General features: G+C 32.6%; 2 protein-coding genes across 3 annotated transcripts; both read left to right on the plus strand.

Moving 5' to 3' along the window:
- Positions 1-3,561: 3,561 nt before the first annotated feature.
- On the plus strand, positions 3,562-5,241 carry LOC114408664 (probable galacturonosyltransferase-like 1). 2 transcript variants are annotated; one of them, XM_028371793.1, is made up of 2 exons: positions 3,562-4,669; positions 4,938-5,241. In XM_028371793.1, exons 1-2 carry the CDS (start codon positions 3,709-3,711, stop codon positions 5,006-5,008), a joined length of 1,032 nt encoding a protein of 343 aa, XP_028227594.1. In that variant the 5' UTR covers positions 3,562-3,708; the 3' UTR covers positions 5,009-5,241. The 2 variants fall into 2 exon arrangements, with proteins under 2 accessions (XP_028227594.1, XP_028227593.1); XM_028371792.1 differs by having other exon boundaries at positions 3,565-5,241.
- Positions 5,242-11,778: 6,537 nt separating this feature from the next.
- On the plus strand, positions 11,779-25,050 carry LOC114408665 (exocyst complex component SEC3A-like). Its single transcript, XM_028371794.1, has 25 exons — positions 11,779-12,066; positions 12,163-12,233; positions 12,309-12,389; positions 12,479-12,546; positions 12,661-12,763; positions 13,053-13,201; positions 14,190-14,307; positions 14,748-14,852; positions 15,391-15,492; positions 15,584-15,721; positions 16,026-16,154; positions 16,246-16,326; positions 16,443-16,517; positions 18,499-18,669; positions 18,754-18,886; positions 19,013-19,077; positions 20,319-20,489; positions 20,579-20,658; positions 21,813-21,894; positions 22,794-22,891; positions 23,019-23,127; positions 23,225-23,296; positions 24,088-24,153; positions 24,231-24,320; positions 24,682-25,050. Exons 1-25 carry the CDS (start codon positions 11,892-11,894, stop codon positions 24,790-24,792), a joined length of 2,643 nt encoding a protein of 880 aa, XP_028227595.1. The 5' UTR covers positions 11,779-11,891; the 3' UTR covers positions 24,793-25,050.
- The last annotated feature ends 269 nt before the right edge of the window (positions 25,051-25,319 follow it).

Here is a 25,319-nt window from a genome sequence, read left to right on the forward strand (position 1 = left end):
AACTTTAGTATTCTCAACCAATAAAAAATAACCATAAACATAATTTTTAAGATAATTATTATAAATATCAACAAATTTATGTTATACGATGATTTGTGATTAGGTCATTTAAACTATTTTACATTGAGAATATATAACCTATTCTCAATTTCTTAATCCAAATGCAATCCTTTGTTCTGACTAAAATTTAACTCTATGTTTTGGTCCGAGAATTGTGAGTTATTCATGAATGTTCTAGGCTTCTAGAGAAACTGTTGAATGTAAAATACGAATTATATTGTGAGATGATTTGTTATGATGGACATCTCACGATCTGAATTCTCAGCGGACAGACCCATTTTTTTCTGTTTGTGTAGCACATGTTTATGTTTTGTTTGTCTGGGTAATGCTAAAAGAGGCCATCATCTTTTGGTCGTGGACCTCTTGTACGATGTACTGCACATTCACTTGCGTTAAGGGTGAGAATGCCACATGGTACATGACAAGAGTGTCTACCAAAAAACTAAAAGGCGTGACAGTATTAAAGTCTTCATCTAAGGCCAGGAGGGCGTATTTACAAAAACAAAATATTCTTATAAATATTGATAAAAAACAATAATTAATATTGTAATAAATTAAAAGTTTGATCTACATATATTTATAATTTGGAACAAATCACGTTGATTAAAAAAGCTTGTATATATTAAAAATATTAAATTATACCTAATCGTTTAGTACTCTAAAAATTAGTTAGTGAAATTGATTTTAAAAGAAATTAGTTTTGGTTAAAATTGGTTTTGAAATAAGTGATTTATGTTTTCCTTTTTCCTTTCTCTCAATTCATTCCACCATCATGAAGGGTTGTGTGAGAAAAAACGATTTGGCTATTAAGGACGCGACTTCGAGCTACTGGGAAGAGGATAGAATTCTTGAAATTTCTCTGAAAAAGGTGGATAGGAAGTTAGCTAGTTTGGGATTTTTTAAGCAACCCTTACTCCAAATTGCGTACTTTTATTTTATTTTTATTTTTCTGGTTACAAAATTGCGTACTTTGTTTGCCTTCGCTGTTTCATTTTCGTTCTTTGTTAAAATTAATTTGGTCTCTTTCTCGTTAGAATGATTACTGTATCATGCTTTTTAAGTAGCTTGCTCATAAGACATAAAGATTAAGATAAATAAAATCTTCATGATAAGTTATATCATTCATTCTAATCTAAACAAAATCTTTTCAATATTTTTATTTGAAATTCAATTTTATTAACGGGTATTTTAGAGACACTTATTAAATAATACACGGTTAAATGTTTTTAATTATTTAGCTACTATTTTCTTGTTTTCTGGTATATTAAATTTTGCTTTTAATTCTTTAACACGTATTATAAAAAGTACTCATTAACATTATGTTTAATATTTTTTTCTCTTAATTAAATCACTACTTATATATTTTCCTTGCATAACTGGTTGGGAAGTGCAACACGCCTGAACCATTCCATGTGTAAAATGTGATAACATTTGATGAATATTATGTTAGAATAAGATGAGCCGAACATCAAAGTGAAAATGATTATTGACCAATAAGTTGGGCATTTGTACGTCTGACATTTTGTAGAATCAGCGTGACCGGTTTTCCAAGTGGACCCGTTAGTTAACAAAAGCCTTAAATTCAATCATTCTTTAGTGAATTTATCTTAATTACTTAATTAATACTTAATCCTTTATGACTTATGAAAATGAATGCCTATGGAAGATTTGGTTGCTGGGATATAGTTTTCGGGTGAGGGTGTGATAGTTCAACATATACTGTATCGTAAGATGAAAACAAAAAGGAAATTAAAATATGGCCTAATTAACCACGAACCATGAACAACATTCAGTTTCAGTGTGTGTTGCTTACAAAGAAAGCCGTAAGAACAACGTTTACTGAGACGAAGAAACACAGCGAATACGAAGAAACACCACCACGGACACTCTTTACTAGTCGTCTGTCTCAGTCACTTTAGAATAAAGTAGTCTCTACCATTTTGAACGGGCAGAGGGCTTCTCTTAATTCCTTAAGGACGTTCCTAATCTGTAATCTATTTATTTAGTGATAAATTTTAGTGTTTCCTATCTCAAATTAATATCTACATTTACTTACATATGTTACGGAAAAATTTATTATAAGGAACTATGGAAGAACAAGCAATGAATCGCTAGCATAATGTGTAAAATGTAAAAAGAATATAACTAAACATCAGGAATAATTATATATACCTTAATGGTGGACGAGCATGTGAAATTATATCATTTCAATTATTTCGGGTCAGGCCACAAAGACTGTTGTCGTGAACCCCTAATTTCAACGTGGATGACCTATTTTATGACAGATTAGCAAAAAACTAATTTGAATACATATATCTAAATTAACTTAGACAATATTTGGTATTTTCTCTTTTTGAGAGAGAGAAACATGTATTTTTTTTTCTTCAAAGCATTGATAAAAAATAAGCAACTCTTCTTTAAAATAAGAATTAAACATGTAGTTGAATATATAACATTTGAATATATATATATATAGTTTTGGTTCCAAACTTACTAAATTAGTTTAAATATTAAAATTACAAATAAAATGTTAAATGATAATTGCAGCATTTAATGTTAATTGATTGAATTTTTTATATTATTAAGTTTATGATTAGGATAAATGTCTCATGCTAAGCAGCAAAAATCACATGATAGACTTTATGACTCAACAAAAAAAAAAAAATTACAACTGTGCTAATTGTTTACACAAAAAACCTACCAACAGGAAAAAAAAACTACCAAGAGAATTGATGCATAACAAGGTTTAGTTTTATTAATGGTGTCAAGTTTATATTTTAACTTCATACAATTTAACAGAGGATGCACTTTTAGGGAAAAATCAATTAATTAAACTCAAATTTGTAGCTTTATGTCATTAAAAAAACATAGGTAAAATATATAACAATGTCTTTTTTTTACTGCAACAATGTGAAACCAGGCAAAGTTCAACTATTAAACAAATTTATCAATAGAGTTTAATATGGCCAAGAGATATTTAGGTTCTTAAATATGTTGATGAGGCAAAAACACTTCATAATTATGTTTTGAAAGAAATTAATCTCTAACTCTTGGTTCAAGAATATTCTTAATGAAAAAAATAAGATATAACTGTTTTGAAAAGAGAGGGCAAAATACTTACACAAATGTTTCAAACTAATAATTCATGATTAAAATGTGAGCTATCAGTTAAGTTTTAATTGACTTTGATAAAATTAAGTTATCGGAAGGTGACAATTTTTCCCCAAAGAAACTGTTAGTAAATAGAATAAATAAATAATTTTAATAGAAGGCCACACGGTTTAATTCATTTCTTAATAAAACCGCGTTCTTATCATTTAATAAAAAAATAATATTATCGTTATTATAATAGTTAATTAAACTATTGAATAAAATAAAATTTCAAATTGTTAAGTTACATTGTTAAAGCATAAAGAATAAAATTTTCATACAAAAGTATAAAGAATAATCACATAAAAAAGTATAAAGAATAAAACTTTATGACAAACATGGTACGTGGTAACGCGGGGAAGTCACTCTACACTCAATAACCCGAAGCTAGAAAAGCATCGACGAGAAATGTGAACTGAACTCACTCATTTATATTGTCCAATTATAAGGCACCACCACCAACTCATTTCAATATTCTCTCTTGTCTAAAAAACAAGTATGAAATTCAAGTCAAGAAGATTAGAAGCAGAAGCAGGAGCACTGGTCTTATTCTTTCTCATTTTGTCATCGTCATCTTCTTCCAATTACGCCAAACCAAGCACCATCATTCATCAATTCAAGGAAGCCCCCGAATTCTACAACTCCCCAGAATGCGCCTCCCTCACCCACAGCAGCGACAGCTACATATGTTCGGAGGAAGCGGTACACGTGGCAATGACGCTGGACACTACATACATCCGAGGATCCATGGCGGCGATCCTCTCGGTCATCCAACACTCGTCGTGCCCGCAGAACACATTCTTCCACTTCGTCTGCTCCTCTAGCGCGTCCCTCCTACGCGCCGCGATCTCCCACTCATTCCCTTACCTCAACTTCCACCTCTACACCTTCGACGACTCCCAGGTCTCGGGCCTCATCTCCACCTCAATCCGCTCCGCACTGGATTGCCCCTTAAACTACGCGCGCTCCTACTTGCCCAGCCTCCTACCCCTCTGCGTGCGGCGCGTGGTGTACCTGGACTCCGACCTAATCCTCGTCGACGACATTGCCAAGCTGGCAGCCACACTACTAGGCGAAAACACGGTCCTGGCAGCCCCCGAATACTGCAACGCCAACTTCACCTCGTACTTCACCCCAACGTTCTGGTCCAACCCTTCGCTGTCTCTCACGTTCGCGGATAGGAGGCCGTGCTACTTCAACACGGGGGTTATGGTCATCGATTTGGAGCGGTGGCGGGAGGGGGATTACACCACCAAAATCGAGGAGTGGATGGAGCTGCAGAAGAGGATGAGAATCTATGACTTGGGTTCTCTGCCGCCGTTTTTGCTTGTCTTTGCTGGGAATATTGCTTCCGTGGATCATAGGTGGAACCAGCACGGCCTCGGTGGTGATAATTTTCGTGGCCTTTGCAGAGATCTGCACCCTGGTCCTGTTAGTCTCTTGCATTGGAGTGGGAAAGGTAAACCGTGGGTTCGGTTGGACGCTAATAGGCCTTGCCCTTTGGATGCGCTTTGGGCACCCTATGATCTATTGAACACACCCTTCTCTTTGGATTCTTGAACAAAAAATTTATTCAAATTCGGATTATGATAGGATCCATATAAATATATACTCATACATATATACAATTTGAGCTCTCTCTCTCTCTCTCTGCTGGCGCTTTCGGATCGGACTACGATGGAACGTACGGTTCAATGCAAAGGGTGACGATTTTTTTTATTTTGTAGATTCGTACAGATCTGAAGTGAACACAAGGCAACGCAGATTCAAACGGGGAGGAAAGAAAAAGGTGAACTGAAGAGGGTGAATGAGATTCGGGAATTTTAAAGTGACAGGTAATTGTACTGTTGTTATTGTATCAACTATCAAGATAACTGTGCATATAAAGAGCTTCCATATTTTGGATGCGTAAATTCCTCAACTTTTTTTATTTTCAACTTAATAAAGCTCTGTATAGAGTATAACACATTGATTGTTCTTCCTTTTATTATATTGCGCCACGGTAATAATTCGAAGTTAGTTTGGTTTTCATCCTATGACTATGATCATGTATTAATGCACGTGGAGGCTTCCTTTGATAAACCTAGGCAACTGAATCCTAATTAGCTAAAACAGTGGGTTGATATGATACCGGATTCGATTCCACACGGCCGCGAAAATAACATGAATGATTTATATTCCCACACACGCATATAAAAGTTTTTGAATATTTATTCCCACACACCGTAGTAATAACTTGCTTTAAAATATTAGAGTAATATATTTTTTATATTAATTCACATTTGTTTGAGTTGCTCCAACTCTAGAAAGTATATTTGTCCATTAAAATTTTGTTTGAAAACTTAGTTTGGTTGAAACATGACTTGAGTTGCTTTTTGCAAACTCACCTTACAAGGTTAAATTTATAAACTTTAATCTAAATATACACTTACTTTACAACTTACAACAGTTTTGGTTTAATTTTTTTTGCATAGAATATGGCTAGCCATGTGATCCATAAATGTTAATTGATCTTTTATTTTGTTTATTCAACAACAAAAAACAAATAATTTCTATTTAATTTTTTACTAATTAAACTGAAAAACAAAGTAATATAACATCAATTTGATAAATATCAGAGTGACGGAAAACGACAAGAGGTCAAAGTCAAAATTTGCGATCAATACATGATATAAATACTGGCCAACCAATATGTAAAAATAAGTCTTCTATAAAAAAAGATTGACACGAGAAAGAGTTCATATAAATAGTTAAATACTGTATATCTTGAATGGCAAGTTTCTTTGAAAAAATTCAATTTTTTTTTTTTTTTTGCATTTATAAGTTCTCTTTTCTTTGAAATGTAGATTAGTATAAAACGGATCATAGGTCAATGACTAGTTAAATTATTTTTATTCACTTGACAACCTGAAAGATATATATTCATTCGTTATTTCCGTTTCTTGTTCAATAATCCCGTTTGTGACCCTAAAACAATTATTGCTTATCCTTTCTATTAATTGAAGAAAAAAAAAAAGCTGTGTCGGTAGACGAATAGGAAAGAAACGTGCGAGTACATCAAAATATCTGTAAAGGTGAAGGAAGCTTTCAATAATGACTCGTGGCAAGCAGTGAGCGACTCAAGATGGCGTATGTGACCCTTTAATCGTGAGGACTGAGGAGTTTCCAGTTTTTCCATTTCATTATTTTGATATCAAAAATTGATATTACTTGTAATATTATACAGTATATGATTATTTTTATCTTTTATTTATATATATCTTGAAGAAAAAAGAATATCCTACCTTGATAAGTTGATAGGAAGAAAGTGGGACAGGAAAGTATTTTTCTTTAAATATATAAAGTTTTTTTTTAGTCCTTCAAACTTAATTTTTTATTATACTATTTTCTTCATAGTAATTTGCAAAATAGAATATCTTATATACTGCTCTTCAACTTTAGTTGTCATGAGATCCACTCTTGTTGTCTCCTACTTTTGCATTTCTGCATTTTCTTAAGCAAAATTAAAATTCAATAGAAAATAAGTGATTAACAGAATAAGAGTATATCGTTGAATACTAGTGTATTGTATATATAGCTCTTGTATAGAGCCTTTTTTTCAACGTCCATGCATGTTTATCGGCTGTTGTGTCCTCTCCCAAACTTTCTCTCCTTTCATATTTCTTCTTACATGCCCTTATGGAGTTCAATATTTTTCAATGTGAGGCCAAGGGTCATATTGAAACTCTTACGACATTATATGAAGTAGTAATTTTGTAGACACACATGCTAAAGAGAAAGAAATAAAAGACAAAAACAAATAAGTTAGTCTACTTATTTATATACTTTTTTCCTTCTTATTTATAAGACAAAATTAATAATTTTTTATATATTATTATAAGATTTCATTTATATAAACTAATTTGACTAAAATATTATATAATAAGAAGAGAAGAATAAAAAGGAAAAAGAAATGTCAGTTAAATACTTATACGGTTGAGATATCTATATACGTGGCATTGTAGTGCTGAAACTTTTACATAGCTTTTAATATAATTTTATGTAGTGCTGAAACTTTTACAAGCATACATTGCTGTGTGTTACGGGGGAGTTGGCTGGTCTAGGAGTTATTTCATATTTATGCTTTTAACCTATTATAAAACCATTTGTAGGGGTCGTGCAGGTGGAAGGGCTACATACATAATCCATATATATTTTTTTAGTATTGGGGGTATTCCTTACACCTTCTAGTTATATATATTGAAGTTTATTTTTGCTGATAAAAAAAATTACGTGTTATTGTCAGAATTTGTTTCTATCTTTTGATTTTTTAAAAATTTGATTAACAAGGACATTATCCATTTACAAGACATTAAATAATCTTAGTGGAGCTATTTCGGAAGTTATTTTTCCTGAGTCATTCCAACAATTCTAAGGTGTAATATTATATTCATAGAAGTCATATTCTAAGGTGTAATATTAATATTATTTTTCGTGAGTCATTTCAATAATTTTATTTGTACTTAGATTGACGTAAATTTAATTTTTAAGCAATTGATAGAGTAGAAGAGATAATGAATTCTAAGTGAGAAATTAAAGAGAAAAATAAAAGGCACAAAGACAAAAATAAACAATGATTCAAATGCGAATGATGAATTTAGAATGCAAATGTGTTGAGACCTAGCATGCCAAAACTACTTGTGATGATACAATGTTAATAATTTTTCTCTATCTAATGTTATTCCAAATTTTCTCATATCTACTATGATGCTCTATATTTGGTTCCCCGCATGAAGAACATGATTTATTTATTTTTTCTTTTAAATTCCTTTGCAAAGATAAAATAATAAATCGCATTAAGATTAAATATGCATGAAATAGGCTAAACAAATATCACTCTATTCCTAGACATGATTTAATTTAGATGCCATTTTTCAGTTTTCTAGACAATAACCATTTTCCAATGCATCACTTTCTGAATAATACATGAGCATGGATGATCAGACCACAATCAATAACAATAAAGTACAACAAAAAATAATAAAAACTGGAATTGCACTAAATAAATAGTAGGAAAGAGATACATTACAAGAGTTGGTCTGTTAGACTCCCAACAATGGAGTTTAACCTCTCATTGCCATGAGAGACTTTACACTTTAAGGGTTAAAGTGAATAGAAGAAGAAAATGGATGGATAAGGGAGGAGAAGGGGAGAATGGCTAAAGAAAGAAAGTTTATCCTATTAGAGATACTCAGGCTTTGGGTGTATTCAATAGAAAGTGTGTCTTTTCCTTTACTTCATACTCCTTTTATAGGCCTAAAGTAGTTTAAATTTTACGCGACCTCATGCTAAGCGCGTCCTTCTGGGCTTAGCAGGTATTGTGGTGTGATCATGCGCTGAGGGGGGCGACGTTTGGGCTTTGCGAGTATGGCGGGGATCACGCGCTTAATGCGGGATTCGCGCTAAGCACGCCTTTAGGTTTCTTCGTGAGTCTTCTTCGCACTAAGCTTGAGTTGACCGCTAAGCGATGAGACGCACTTGACCTGTCTTGTGCGTTAAGAAAACTATCTCAATCTTTAATTTTTTCTTCAAGATTTTTTCTTCACGTTTTTTCATCAATTTTCCTCCAAAGCACTTGTAATTTTCCTTCTACTGAATCATGCGGGTCAAGAATTAAAATAAAATAAAAACTCTCATTATTCCATTAAAAACAACACTTTATAACACATGAAAATTTATAAAAATTAGTAGTGACTCAAAATACTTTGTTAGTAGGTTACAAAAAATAAGATGTCGTCATGTACACTACTACTCCCATGCACAGGGCGGAACCACGTTCAGGATAAGGGGGGCAACCACCCCCTATGAATAAGATGTGCTTAATACATGCACCGGATATAATATATTTACCCCTCAATTCCTCTCTCTCATGCCTCCTAAGTTTCTTACCTCCCGCTCCCTCTTTTAACGATATGTAGTTTAGGCTTTAACATTATACTATAAGTTTATCTATATATTTAGATGTTTGTTGGAATAAATAAGTATTGCATGTATATCAAGTATTAACTTTTGAAGCATTTTGATATGAGTTTGTTGTTGGAAACATGGATTTATACTTACTAGTGAGATAGATGGAACCATTCAAATACATAAACCATCAAATTAGTCCCTCAAATATTACTCTCGCCCCTAATTACTTTATGTTAATTTAAATAATTAGTCTTTTACTTATGCAAATTTTTCACAAACATTACCTTTCATATAAAACAAAACAAGACTGAAAAAGCATACAATGATATTGATATATACCATACCACATAAAGCATAAAAGCAAACATTTTAAGAAGAAAAAGCTTTAGATGGAAAACCTGTGGTGACGCGGTTGGACAACTACACAAAGCACAACGTCGTGTTCGGCTCTTAGGGTTTGTGTTTTTATTAAGAGCTTTGCTATATCCTCCTATATCTAAGAGACCACTAATGAAAATTCACATTCAATCCAAAGCAAGGAACATAAAATAAAACCACTGTACTAATCAGACAGAGAGCATAACAGCGCAAGATCACTGATTTCCTTCCGGCTTGTTCGCGCAAAATGTAAAGAAAACCATTAAAAGAAGAAGAGGAAGGAAGTCATACCTGGTTACCTGAAGGAAGAAGAAGAGAAAGATTCAAGGTCTGAAGTTAGGGTTGGGGGTAGGATCGTAGGATGCTGTTTGGTGATATAATGCGGCTTTAGCTAATTAGCTTTTCTCTCTAAATGTGGCTTTAGCTTTTTTAATGTAAATGTATATAATAAACTATATCTAAATAAAAATGTGTTTTTCCTCAAATATATATTTTACTTATATTCCATAATACATTAGTGTAATGCGTAAATTTTAATTATTCACTATTCAAGGCGCGTGGGTACGGACCCTATTCTTTCACGTGTGGACCCTATTTATGTTATTTTTATTTATGTTATTTTCAGTGGCGGGTCGGGGTCGGGGTCGGGGCGGATATAGAAATCCTATACCCATACCCGACTTTTGGTCATAGGGAAAAATCCGAACTTGAACCCATACCCGATCAACTCGGATATTACCTGTCAAAGTCAGGTCGGATACCCACGGGTACAGATTTTCTTGCCATGTCTAGTAATTACACAATATTTTACATTAAATATTAATACAGTATAAGTAAATAAATACTTATAGTAAATCAAAAGATTTAAAAAAATGAGAGAGTGATAAAAAAAAAGAGAGATAGAAAAGAGAAGGATGCCCGAGGAGAGAGAGAGCATAGAAAGGGGAGTAAGAAAGATGATGAGTTCAAAGAGAGAGATAAAAGTGTGCAAAATAAAAAATATAAGAAGATTGAAAGATTAAAATGTCCTATTTTTGGACAGGTGTCAAAGATTTAATATAGATCAATAAAGTAGTTTTTATTGTACATTGTTTAAATATATAACAAATAAGACAGGGTAGTAGATAATTAAATAATATATTTTTTCTTTTTTATATATTAAACAACTTTAATTATTTTTCTTTTTTATCTATCAAACAACTTTAATTTAAATATTTTTCTTTTTTCTACTTTATTTCTCTTCCATCAAATAACATCTATTTTTATCTTATTTCTCTTATTTTCTTTTCTCACCTTCTACCTACTTCTCCTCCTTTTATTTCTTCATCCCATCAAATATAGCCTTAAGTTTCAATTGCACTCATTAGGTTTCTCAAGTTTTCTCTAACTTACAATTAGACACTTTCTCAATTTAGGGTGAGTAAAATGTAAATACAAAATACTCCTTGAGATTGAAGACTTTTCTTACCTTGAACTTTTCCTCCTTTATTTCTAAAACCCAAAAGAAAAAGATAGACATAGTAAGTAAATATAATGTAACAACTAAAGAATACATAATATTTGAAAAAAATCCTAGAAAGATGCAATAACTGTACTGATTTGATTGTTGTATTTACTATGCCGAGTAAATTATTTTTATGATAGCAATAAACAAAAAAAGTATATTTTTAATATATTTTTAGACATTATTACAATGACTCGATTAATTTTTAATAAAACAAAAAAATTATTTTTAGTCATTGTTACAGTTCTTTTAATATATATTTTTTGTTTTTTTCTGAAATATGTGGATCATTTGTTATCAGCCCCTTCAAATATTTTTTAAAGAAATTAATATAAATAAAATAAAATATTATAAGGACTAAAATAAAGAATAAATATATTAGAGTGACTTTTTTATTTGAATTAAAAGGATCAAAACAAAATAACAAAAATAAAAAATAATTTTTATTTTATTAAAAACTCAACCCAAGAGAAAAAACTATTAGGACCTAAAGATTGCTACTGCAATTTATATTTAAGCATAATATAAATGAAAATAATTTTATCATACTTTTTTTTTTCGATCCCTGGTTTGGGATTTCCTTTGTAATCAAGCCATTTCTTGAAGTAAAAAAAAAATTAAAAAATGAGAAGTAATGCATGTAAATTTGGAACGTGCAAATTATAGGCTTTAGGTTCGTAATGTAACGAATCGTTCGTCGCGCTAAAAAGTGAAGCGACACGAGTCACCTCCCCAGGGACGCAACGCAACGAGAAAGCCCCAAGCATCCGAAAACCGTTATTGAGATTTTATTATTCTCTTCTCTGAGAAACGGTCTTGGTTAGATCGATTTGAGATCAGATAGAAGAAAATGGCGAAATCGAGCGCCGACGATGCGGAGCTACGGCGAGCTTGCGAGCATGCCATTGAAGGCACGAAGCACAAGGTCGTTCTCTCCATTCGAACCGTCAAGACTCACGGCACTTGGGGAAAAACTGCTAAGCTTGGTCGTCAAATGGCCAAGCCTAGGGTTCTCGCTCTCTGCAGTACGCAACCAACGCGCTATTTCTCTCTCTCTCTCTTGATGTATCATGTATTTGTAGTACTGTTGGTGACAGCATGTTATATATTATTTTGTGCAGCCAAAGCCAAAGTTCAGCGGACTAAAGCTTTTCTACGAGTTTTAAAGTATTCCAACGGAGGAGTTCTTGAGGTAATTAATGTCCTCCACTGGAGGTTTTGGCATATTTCTATTGGCTATAAAATAAAATTTATTGTGTTGCTGCAGCCTGCTAAGTTATACAAGCTGAAGCACCTCTCAAAAATGGAAGTTGCAACAAATGATCCCAGTGGATGTACATTTACACTGGTAAGTTTCTGGAACAGAAGCAAATCAAGATTCAACCATTTCCTGCTATGTAGCTTGTTTCTATTTGCTGATGAATATGTATCTTATAGGGGTTTGATAACCTTAGAAGCCAGAGTGTGGCTCCTCCACAGTGGACAATGCGCAATGTCGATGACAGGTTATACCATTAAAATGTATAATCTAAGCATGTAGAGTTTAATCCTTTATGGTTTTATGTTATGTAACGAAAGTGGAGTTTGGCTCACTGCATCGTCTATTACTTCTCTTGTAGAAATCGCCTCCTGTTTGGTATCTTAAATATCTGCAAAGATATCCTTGGTCGCCTGCCTAAGGTTGTTGGTATTGATGTTGTGGAGATGGCTCTTTGGGCTAAGGTGCATAATGCTCTTCTAATCACTTAATTTTGAAGTTGCTTTACCGCCTTTACAATCAAGCTGCAATCATCATTCTGTAATAGATAATTTTTTTTTTGCTTTACATGTTTAACTAATAATTACTCTGTATTTATCACTACGGATAGAGTGTGACTACTGACTAATCTCATTAGTGATCTTCAAGTCCTTGATTTCAAGTTGAGGATGTTAAACTTTGATAAAACTGATTGCTGTTAATTACTATAGACTGTTGGTTCCCTGTTTATTTATTTTCACCAATGTGAAATAGGAAAATACACCCGCAGTTTCCACTCAAAATAACCAACAAGATGGCACTTCTGTTGAATCTACTGCGGCTGAAACAGAATTGAAAGTCTATGTTGAAAAGGAACTTGTCTCCCAGGCAGAGGAAGAGGACATGGAGGCTCTTCTTGGAACGTAGGTGCTATCATTTTCTCTTAAATTGTATTGAGGTTAAATATTTGTGATGAGTAAGAATATAATTCATGTCTTCTGTCTGCAAAGGGTTATTGCAATCTAATAGAAAGTCCTGTTTCTTCCCTTACAAACTTTCTGTCCATACTTTGTGATTAATATTGATACACGGGAATCATAAGTTAATTAGCAGTACCAACAAGTGTGGCTTAATTGGAAAACTGAGCTCTGTATCACACTTTACCTGCAGTGCAGGGTTTCAAAATCCACTAGAAGAACTTTTTGGCTAGAACTAAGTCAACACCCAGGCGGGATTAGTTTCATAAATGATAGAATTTGAGAGAAAATGTAAAACCAATTTAATCATTGATCAGAATGATTAAGCCAAGTCTTACAATTCTGAACCTTCTCTCTATATAGAGAAGTCTGCAACTTAACTATAGTCCAACTGTAAACTAACTAAATCAGTTACTAACTAACTACAGTTAGTAACTGTCTAACAGAAAACTAGTTAGAAGAAAAATAACTCTCTTGGAGTAAGAATACTCTAATAATAAACAAAAGGTTGTGACAATACTCGTGATGTTTGCCCCCCAAAAAAGCACCAAGTACTGAACATGACTGTGTTAAAAAGTTCAAATGAAAATATTTATTTACTTGTGTTAGTCGGATACAAAGATAATTCAGCTATTCTTTAATGAAAAATGCTTTTGTTAAATGATATTTTCTTTTACAATACAAGTATGCATAATTAAATTGTTGTAGAAGGATGGACCTACTTGTGTCAATGTGAGGGCACATGTTCCTACTTATTTCAAATTTTTAAAATATTGTTAGTGTTAAATTTTTATTTTTGCCTCATTATTTTAACATTGCCCCCATCATGTTATTCTTTATCATACTTTTTTTCTAATGTGAAGTATGAGATGCTATCTTATCCTCACTATCCAAAATTTCTGTTTACGTCACTTTCTGGTTTTTGAATGTGCAGTTATATCATGGGTATTGGTGAAGCCGAGGCATTTTCTGAAAGGTTAAAAAGAGAGCTCCAGGCTCTGGAAGCAGCAAATGTGCATGCCATTTTAGAAAGTGAACCTCTGATAGATGAGGTATAACTGTTCTTTGAGTTGATTTCCTTTCTTTTGCTGGTATTACCTTACTGTTTATTTGTGTTACTGTAAACAGGCCCCTTGATTCATGTATTTCATTGTGGCTTAATTTTCTTCCCCTAAATTATAGACTGAACAAACCATTTATGTTTCTTGAGCTGTGATTACAATTATTTGAGCGTCAATACACTTTTGTTACCTTCTTTATCAGATAAACCATTTTGCTTGATTTTATCACCCTCTTAAAACTTCAAAACCTCATGTTGATATTTTAAGCTATTGTTTTATCTCATTATTGTCAATTCAACCATTAGAGTTGTTGTGATAAAAGGAAACATCACTTCACTTTACAAATCATTGTGTTTCTCGTCATTAGTTATTTAAAATTATTTTAACATGTTTTTATGAAGTGGTTCATACTAATAATCTGTGCCTGGCAGGTGTTGCAAGGGCTTGAAGCAGCATCAAATTGCGTGGAAGACATGGATGAATGGTTAGGCATGTTCAATGTAAAGCTTCGACACATGAGGGAAGATATTGAATCAGTAAGTGCTTGTAGAGTTCAAGTTTGGAGCATAATTTGCTTTGCAATTTACTTTGTGGTATTTATAGCAGTGTTTACTGGAACCCTAGTTCATTAAGTTTATTTTTCAGTTCATTGGCTAAAGCAAAGTACTGCATTTGCATTAGTCTTTTTTTAATAGTCCAACTTCTGTTTTTCTTTTTCTCCCTGTTATGGCATTGTAACTCAAAACAGTTTTTTATTTGTTATGTTATATTAATAGCTTATATTATCTATTTATTTATTTTTCTTTCCTAAATCAATACAAAGAGTGATGTGAAAATGAAAGAGATAAGTAGAAGGAGAAGCTGGCTTCTATTTGGTGCAAAACTAGTGGTCTTTTTTCTGGGGGTTTCTCTTAGAAACACGCTGAGAGACTGGGTAGCTTTGCTTCATTGATATTTTCTTTGTTTGTATGGAGGACCCCTCATCCTCCTGACCCTTTATTATCATCTTCACTTTCACTTAATTCATTCCAATGAACTTTTCTTATTTTGTCTCGATTCTTTTGTGGTATCCAGATTGAAACCCGCAATAACAAGTTGGAAATGCAAAATGTGAATAACAGAACTCTTATTCAAGAGCTTGATAAGCTTCTTGAGCAATTGAGTATCCCTTCTGAGGTATGGCTTCAAGTGGTGAATTCAGATAGTTTGAGTTTGATGAACTTTCAATAGCTTGGTATTTACTTTAATGGTGTTTCATTGGGCGTAGTATTCAGCATGTTTGACAGGAGATTCATTTGATGAAGCACAAATGCTGCAAAATATGGAAGCATGTGAGTGGTTGACAACTGCCATGCGTGGTCTTGAAGTGCCTAACATAGATCCTACTTATGCAAAAATGAGAGCAGTATGGTTTGCCTTACTTTTCAAGCTGTTAAGCAAATTGTTGATAATTTAGGAAACGTCAGTTCATGGTACAAGCCTGCTTGTTTTTGTTAATTTTAAATAAAGAAAATAGATTTCGGGTGCAATTATGAGTTGCATTTATTAGTTGCTTCCGTTTTGATTGGTTTGAGAAGCTGCTTATATTCAACATTATGAATTTGGGGCATCACTAAGCAAATTAATATTCTTGGTCACGGCCAGTATGGATAACATGTATAGGACCTAAAAGTCATTTGTTTTAATGGTGGTTTCTGGTCTTCCTACAGGTTAAAGAGAAGCGAGGAGAACTTCAAATAATAAAGTCTGTTTTTGTTGGGAAGGCTTCTGAATACTTGAGAAGTTACTTCGCTAGTTTTGTGGATTTCATGTTAAATGATAAAAATTACTTTTCTCAGGTATTCTCTGCATAAATTTATGAATTATAAACTTTTAAAGTGTTAGAAATTAGAATCATTCATTTTCACTTTGGTTGCTTACTCTAAACAGCGGGGACAGTTGAAAAGGCCAGATCATGCTGATTTGAGGTACAAGTGCAGGACATATGCACGCCTTCTGAAGCATTTAAAGGTTTAATTATGGATGATTTACAATTTCTGCTTCGAGTTCAGTTTTGTGCATATATATATATATATTGAGTTAATTTCTTTGTGTCCTCCCTTAATTATCTTCCTCTAAACTTGCAGATTCTTGATAAGAATTGCTTGGGTCCACTGAGAAAAGCTTATTGCAGTTCTCTAAACTTGCTTCTTCGCAGGGAGGTAAGAGATTACAACCTATTCACCCACTGTATTGGTATTATTTTTTTTATTTCTTGGTCATTTGGTGGTAAAATTCTTGTTATTACTTTAGCTTTTTATGAACTGAGAAGTGGCCATTATAGTTGAAATAAGGGGAAAACTGAATTATATTTCTTGATTAAAAAAATACAAGCACTAATGTGATTAAAAAAATATAAGCAATAAAAACATGATTTGAAAATACAGGAAATAAGTTTATCATAATAATTACAGGGATAATTACTGATATTATTTTATCTGAAAATAATGCTAATTTACACATTTACAACACTACCCTTCAATATCAATCATTCTCAGCTTGCAAGTAAGATCTCAGGACGGCTTTGTGGGAAGCCCCTTGATGAGTAAATCTGCCAATTGAACTCTTGAAGGAATGTAGGTTGTAGTTATTAGAACACAGATTAATTTCTCCTGGATGAAGTATTGGTCTATCTTTAGTTTCCCATTTTTGGGATCTCCTCATTACTTCCAATATTGTGATTCTGCTCGATGGGTATTTCAGATGTTTTACAACCCAATTTACTAATCTCTTTGAGAAGGTCAAGAACCTTCTTTGGGTGATGAAGATAACTTCTTTGAATAGGAAACCATGCACATTATTCCAAGAACGTTCTGACTCCCTGACTGTTTTCTGTAATTAGGTTTGATTGTGTAATTAGTTTGGTTTCCTGTATAGCTAGTAATGATTTTATTTCCTGTATAATTATTTTGTTTGTTTTTTAGTTTAGCCTATTTTAGATAATTCATTGGATTTTAAACCGTGCATTTTGATTAAATTATTTTTATATAAAAATACATGTACATTAATAAAATAAGTTTTTGAAATATTTAGTAGCATATTAAATTTAAATATAATAATGTTGAGGAAGATAATTAATTATATTTTTAATTGAGATGTTTCCTTAAAAAAATATAAAGTCTATCAAAATTTGTTTTTATTTCTTCTCGCTTCAAGTAAGTAATAATAGTGATGTAATATCTATGTGAAATATAAAATTAAAAAAATATAATAAATATATATTTATAACAATTTAAATTTGAGTATTCATTATTCATTACTTTTAATTATTATTGTTTGCAAAATATATTTTAATAACTAGACTTAAAATATGACCAGTAATATTTACTTCCTGCGGGAAAGGATCATCTTTTTTTTTTTTTTGTTTGTTTGGAGATCCTGCATTGACCAGACCAAAGTTGTCTATATAAGTGGGTGATATCCATAATTCTAAGGCTTTTGTTGAATCAGTTCTAGCTAACTAAATTATTTTCTTAATCGCTATCTTCTCTCCGTACATCTCAACAACTAACTCAAAGACATCAATAAAGAACAAGATCATTTTACGTTATTACTTAACTACTTGGAGAGATATGATTTACATAACTTTAAATATGTTGGAGTAATTTTGAAAATAATTAAATAACATATCCTTGAACTTGATAATACTTCTTCTTTATTATGATTTTTTTGGTCTTCGCTTAACGGATGTTATGACCTGCTACGATTGACAAGTGAAATTTTGTTAATATTATTATTAGGTTTAATTATTCATTTAATTTCTATAATTTTTAAACTTATTTTTTAGCCTCTATAGTTAATAAGAGAATGTTTTAGTCTCTTTAATAAATAAATTTTTTAGCCTAAGTTTATAATTTAATTCTTAAAAAAATTTTGTCGTTAAATCTTTTTAACTCTATTAAGGATTTTTTGAGAATTAAAATGTAAATTTTAAAAATAAAAAATGCACTTATTAATTATAAAAATTAAAAGGGATAAGTTTAAAAATTATAAAAACTAAATGTGTAATTAAACCTTATTATTATTATTATTATTATTATTATTATTATTATTATTTGGGTTCTTGTTCATATATTCTTGTTTGTTATGCTTTGGTAAAATAGTGTGCATATGGAGTCTAAAGTTTTAGGAATCCCTTTACAGGCCCGCGAGTTTGCTAATGAACTTCGTGCTAGTGCTAAAACTTCCAAAACCCCAACTGTTTGGGAAGGCTTCATGGGTTCTGGTCAAAATGTAAATTCTGCTGACACTGCAGCAGTTTCTGAAGCGTATGCAAAGATACTCACAATTTTTATCCCACTTCTGGTGGATGAGGTGAAAGTTCTTGATATTCTCAGTCCCGGAACTTGTTAATATTTAATGTTTCAAATGTGTAACTATTCATGGCCTATGTTTCAGAGCTCATTTTTTGCACACTTCATGTGCTTTGAAGTTCCCTCACTTGTTGATGGTAATAAAACTGGACACAATGACCAGAAAAATGATGATGATTTGGGAATTATGGACATTGATGAGAATGACAGTAAATCTGGTACATGTATCACTTTCAAGAAATATTCTTTTTTTACTTTTAACTTTATATTTAAACTCCTATGGTTTTATTTTTTTATGGTGAGATCAATTGTTCCATAATTTGAGCATTTCTTCATCTTTACAGGTAAAAATTCTGTGGATTTTGCAGCTTTAAATGAATCACTTCAGGATTTGCTTGATGGAATTCAAGTATGCATATAGTAAACTCTATATCTCTTATAATGAAATTTTTAGCTTATGATATTTTTTGAAATGAATTGATCTAGGTCCTCTCATGTTGTCGCCTTAGTTGTGGTTACTCGTAGCCCACCTTAAGTGTGGCAGGTAGCCATATGCATAAAGAAATGTGTTGGAGATCTCACATCAACTAGTGATATGACCAATATAAGTGGGAAACAACACTCACCTTAAAAGTCAATTTTGTAGGTTTGAGTTAGGCCTAATCTTATATTCTAAGATGGTATTAGAATATATCCTAAATTCATTGGTGGGAGACCTGCATTTGCCACGCTCCTGGAGGGTAGCCTTGAGTGTGAGGATGAGGGAGAGTGCTGAAAAGCCTCCTTATCTTAAGTTGTGGCGAATAGCCATGGTCATAAAGGAGATGTGTTGGAGATTCCACATTGACTAGTTAATGGCCAAAATAGAGTATACAAGTGGGGTGTAACTCTCACTTACAAGTCAATTTTGTAGAGTTGGATTAAGCCCAAACTCATATTGCAAGATGTTCTTTTGTAATGAAAATTTAACTGTCTTGTTCTGTATGTTGTTTCTCTCTTAGCATAGTTGTTAATATCATGCCAGAGGATCCAAATTAAAGATAAAGTGGTAGAGCTTTTATGAATTCTCCGTAGCAATAGAGTATTGAGGGTTAGTCATTTTAGTCCTTGAAAGAAAGAAATTGCTCTCAAGGTTATTGAATATTTAATAATCCTTGTGATAAGTGACGTGAGTTAACACTAATCGAAATGCTGCTTGTGGGCTGTGGCACTGAAACATAAGATGTATGGAGGAAAATGGATGGTAGAAGAAGATGACTATCTTTCAAGGACCTAAAAGATGTCACATGTGCATCTTGTGTGACACTTAATGTACCGCATCAGCATTTTTGTTAGCGTTAACTGACATCAGTTAACATAGGGACTAAAATGACCGATGGATGGAAGACTAAACGATCTCAGGAGCACTTATTTTCTTTCAGGACAAAAATGTTTAACGCCCAATTTTTCAGGGACCAAAACAATGATTCACTCGCAGCATTGTATATTTTATCTCATGTAAGCTGAACATAGCATAATCATGTTATGGTCTAGCAATGATAAACATATTTTTCCTTATAATTTGACAATTTGTAACGAGTTTCCAGATGGATTTTGGTATGTTAATAGATTTGCTGCTATAAAGTTGCTTTATAATTTCTCTGATTTCAGGAAGACTTCGCTGCTGTTGTGGATTGGGCACACAAAATTGATCCTTTATGCTGCATATCAATGCATGGAACTACAGAACGCTATCTCTCTGGTCAGAAAGCTGATGCAGCAGGATTTGTACGCATTTTGCTTGGTGATCTAGAGTCTCGCATATCTATGCAGTTCAGCCGTGTATGTGACTAGTTTTATAAATAATTCCCACTTGCATTTAGAAGATTGAGATGCTAACCCAATTCATATAATTGGATATCTTTTTTCAGTTTGTGGATGAAGCTTGCCATCAGATTGAAAGAAGTGAGCGCAATGCTCGCCAAACGGGTGTCCTACCGTACATTCCTAGGTAAGATGATCCTTGGAGTTTACTTTTTGCGTCTTTTCTCCAAAGAAAATCGGGATTTTTTTCCCCCAGAATGAAAGCTTTATCTGCTGGTCCATCATTTTTTCATGTTCATTAGGGTTTTAATTAGTTGCAGTTTTATATTATCTTGATGAGGGTTGTATATCCCGATCTACGGAAATTATTTATTTTTCTTTTATTCCATGTTAGAATATATTATTAGTAGTATAACTGTCACTGTCAGATAGTTGTATTCTGTTACAATTCAATTATATTCAGATTTGTGTAGCACTCTTGAGCTGTAAATCGGTTAGCTGATCTAACTAACTTCAGCAGTCTTTAAATAGGGATCCTCAGTACGTTTCAGATATACTAAAAAAAAAATTCTCAGTTTCTCTCTTTTCTCTCTCTCACGTACCTTTCTAAGATTCCATTTTTAGGAAATTATTTATATTCCATTTATTCCACTAAGGTCCACAATGGTTTTCTATGGAATTGTGGATCTTTTTATTAGTTTTTATTTGTGGTGTACAATTCTGGGGAATGTGTGTAGTGGTTATAATATCTACAATAAACAAAAAGGTATAGTATTTTTTAGTTGGGCATTTCCTAGAAAAGATCATGTACATTTTCCACTCTTTTGAGCCAGCTATACAGACTTCAGATTGTTGAAGATCTCTTATCGACTAGTAATGAAATCAAAATAATATATATAAGTGGGGACAATCCTTATCTTACAAGTCGGTTTTATAAGATTTAGTTAGATTCATAACTCAATTTCTAAAACAGATCACGGAAAGACCTATAATTTAATCTCTCTAAATGTAATGAAAGGATCTTAACACCATTGTGTAATGTTATTAAGGATTGCCACGGTGAATTGGTATTGTTTGCTAGCCAGTTTTTATGAACCACATTAAGTTGAGTTAGGTTCCTTTGGGTTCTGTAAATTGCATGATGTTTCAATGAAATTACTTGAGCTTTTAAGGACAAAATTTGAAGATGTAAAAGTGGCTCCTATTCTATTTGGTGTCCGTTTTTATGCACAACAGTTAAATGACAGAGCCACCTCACTATTTAGTTTCCAGTCTGTATATAATATCTTAAGTTTATCTTCATATCTGGTGTTCAGTAATGCCTTGATTGTTTGCATATAGATTTGCATCCCTTGCAACACGGATGGAGCAGTATGTTGCAGGACAGTCGAGGGATTTGGTTGACCAAGCATACACAAAATTTGTAAGTGGCTCCTTTTTAGAACTGTTTTGTTTTGTGACGTCTCATCCCATATTTGTGTGACTGTCTCTAAATGCATACTACTTGTAAAACATCATTTTTCAAGGCTGTGTGTAGCAATTAACATCTCTGTCCTTCGAAGTCTCCTTGTGTTGCTTCATTTGAGCTATGGTTGGATTAGTTCTCAATGGTGGAACATCCTTGCCTTGATCTACATACTCCCATTCCCATAAGCCAAAGGACTTCAAGCATGATCTGATTTTAACAACCTATATGTGATAATTTTCCCCAGAATATTGAGGAACAGGAAAGGCATTGCTTCTTGAAGCCACAGCCTATAAGAACACAGATCCAGATACCACTGTTAAAGGAACACAGCCTAAACCATAATTAGAGACTCATGACAATGAGAAAAGCATGAAAAGAGACAGCAATTTTCGTTTCTGCTGCTAAAACCATAGTGTACAATCATTCATACCTACTCAACAAAAGGAAATCACAGCCATACATGTTGTCAGCAAAAGGAAATGTACCCACAGTCAGTAGGTGTACAAATTTCCAGAATAAAGTCATACCTACTCAACAAAACATTACCAACTAAAGTAAGCAAACATATTACATCAGTATAGAAGTATTTTAGAAAAGTTTTACAGGTTTAACATTACCTATTCCCTGGCTTGACAGCCAATAGACAATGATACATCCCTAGTGAATGAAGAATTGAGTCTTAAGTCATCAGCACTTTGTTGATAGATAGTGATACTACAGGTGATTTCAATTGTTTACTGCCTAGCCCTATTGTATGCATTCCAAGTACTATTAAATTGCCTTTTTCATATTTCATCTTTTTTCTGTCACTTTTTCCTGGCATATTGTTTATTGGTGGGATTATTGCTTGACAGGTTAGCATAATGTTTGTAACTTTGGAAAAAAATGCACAAACAGATCCCAAGTATGCAGACATTTTTCTTATTGAAAACTATGCCGCATTTCAGAATAGGTAATGTTTACGCATCACCCTGCCAAATGGAGGCTCGAGGCTGTTTCAATTCTTCCATTTTTTTTAGGTAATTCTTTATACAGAGACAAAGATATTTTTCACTTATTATTTTGTTCTTTTTGCTCAGTTTGTATGACCTTGCAAATGTCGTTCCCACTTTGGCGAAGTTTTATCATCAGGCTAGTGAAGCCTACGAGCAAGCTTGCACACGCCATATTAGTGTGATTATCTACTATGTAAGTATTTTATTCTCTATTTTATGTCTTTTTGCCAACCATACTTGAATTTATAGCCTGTAAGACGTAACTCATTATCTTTCTCTGCCTTGGAAAGCAATTTGAACGCCTTTTCCAGTTTGCTCGAAAGATTGAGGACTTGATATTGAATAATGTTGCACCTGAAGAGGTTTGTTTCTGTATAATTCAGTTTGTTAATCTTCATATACACTCATGCTGTACAGCATCTCAATATATTTGGATTTATTTTATCAAACAATTGATTGCAACGTTTCTCCTACATTGATTGAACTAAACATTGTAGATCTAGTTTAAAATTCCATTCTAGGCATCATGTATAATAAATTATGAGAAACTAAATAGATTGTTATACTAATATTTGGGATTTCCCTCCCCAGTATTAACAATGAAAAACAGACTTAATTATCAAAATGTATATACTTGTATTGCGGTATTCATTTTGATTCATGTAAACATAGAACATTAATGTAAAGACCTAAAATTATTTAAATCATATTTGAGATCAATTAAATGTTACAAGATAAAGTAGTGTTGATTAACAATATTATCTATCAAGAGTAAATTGTTAGCATTATTTTATTATATAATATTGATAATTTTGTAGTTAAGATTGACTTGTGGTGAAAGAAGGAAGAAGAGAAAGATCATGGGTTGAAATTCTCTCATTAACAAAAACTAACATACTAACGACTAACATGTGATAAAAAAAAGAAAGTTAAAAAATGAAAATTATTAAGTTAAATTTGGTTATGAACATAAATTTTGCGTAAGGCCTGGAATTTCTAAGCATAGCCATGAGGATTACTCAAAATTTTAAGGACTATTTTTCCCTTATAAGTAACTAATTTGGGACGTTTTAAAATTGTTTTCAAACAGTACTAAAAGATTGATTTGTGCTTTTGCATGTCACAATTGTCTAATATTCTACATCAATTTCAGATTCCTTTCCAAGTTGGGCTGTCAAAAGCAGATCTACGGAAGACGTTAAAATCCAGTTTATCCGGGGTAAGGTGATGCCTATCTTTTCTGAAAATACTTTCGTAAGTGCCATGCTTACATTGTGAATTGTCTTTGCTTTATAGGTGGACAAGTCCATTGCTGCGATGTATAAGAAGTTGCATAAAAACTTGACTTCGGAGGAACTCTTACCTTCCTTGTGGAATAAATGCAAGGTATGCTCTTCTTACTTCCAATTGACCCAAAAAAGAATGAACCGACAATCATATGGTAAATATTTCTGAGGCCATACTTCAAGGGTCTTGTGATTGCTTTGGCAGTTTGGCTGAGAGCATGACTACTGAAATTCCACAAACTCTGAAAATGAGCATAAGAAATACAATAAAGAATATTTTTGTATTGAATGCTCGGGCTTCTAACTGCTTCATCCTCAACATATTTAAGTATTGTCAATTACTATAGGCACTTTAGTAACTTATAAGTTACTTTGACTAGCTTATAAGCTAAGAATGTCTGCTATATCTAAGTAAAAATGCGTGTGACAAATTCTGATTGTTGTTTCCACAATTTTTACAGAATGATTTTCTTGATAAGTACGAAACCTTTGTCCAACTTGTCGCGAGGATTTACCCTGCTGAATCAGTCCCTTCTGTAGCAGAGTTGCGAGACCTTTTAGCTTCCATGTAAAGGTTTATACACATGCCTTCTTTCCATTTTTTTGGCCTGTAATCATTCTTTTTACGACGTAATTTGATTTACTTTATGAAGTGCATTTTTGTGGTTTTAATTACTTGAAACAAGCATTATAATGCTTCATAGAAAGAATGTGATGAATTTCTTAGCTCAGGTTTAATTTTAATATTTTGCTTACTATTTGATAGTGATTCTTTATGTATTTGTTTAGAATTTAATTAGAGTTCACTTTTAATCATAAATTGTATAATTTTTAAAGGTTATTTTAATCTTTTGTAATAATTAGTTTATAATTTTTAGATAATGGACAGTGTAGTATATCAAAACTAAACCAATTCATTATGGTCAGCAGTTGAAAGTGTGATACTTTCTAACTGTATCTTGTGTAGTTGAGTACCAAGAAATGGAAGGAACCAATAGTGGGTTATTTAAATGAATTGGATGAGTACGAGAAGGAAAAGAAATTAAACCAACTGAGCGGATAAGCAAACCTTGTCTATTACTGAGAAAAAACATGTTCT

Source organism: Glycine soja, chromosome 4, assembly GCF_004193775.1.
Source record: "Glycine soja cultivar W05 chromosome 4, ASM419377v2, whole genome shotgun sequence".
NCBI classification, from domain to species: Eukaryota; Viridiplantae; Streptophyta; class Magnoliopsida; order Fabales; family Fabaceae; genus Glycine; species Glycine soja.

Bases quoted from the DNA above. Each gene is read 5' to 3' on its own strand.
- LOC114408665 (XM_028371794.1), top strand. From the start codon at position 11,892: ATGGCGAAATCGAGCGCCGACGATGCGGAGCTACGGCGAGCTTGCGAG. The intron at 16,518-18,498 runs GTAAGAGATTAC...ATCCCTTTACAG, and splicing joins ACTTGCTTCTTCGCAGGGAG to GCCCGCGAGTTTGCTAATGA. The intron at 23,297-24,087 runs GTTTGTTTCTGT...CATCAATTTCAG, and splicing joins ATAATGTTGCACCTGAAGAG to ATTCCTTTCCAAGTTGGGCT.
- LOC114408664 (XM_028371792.1), top strand. From the start codon at position 3,709: ATGAAATTCAAGTCAAGAAGATTAGAAGCAGAAGCAGGAGCACTGGTC.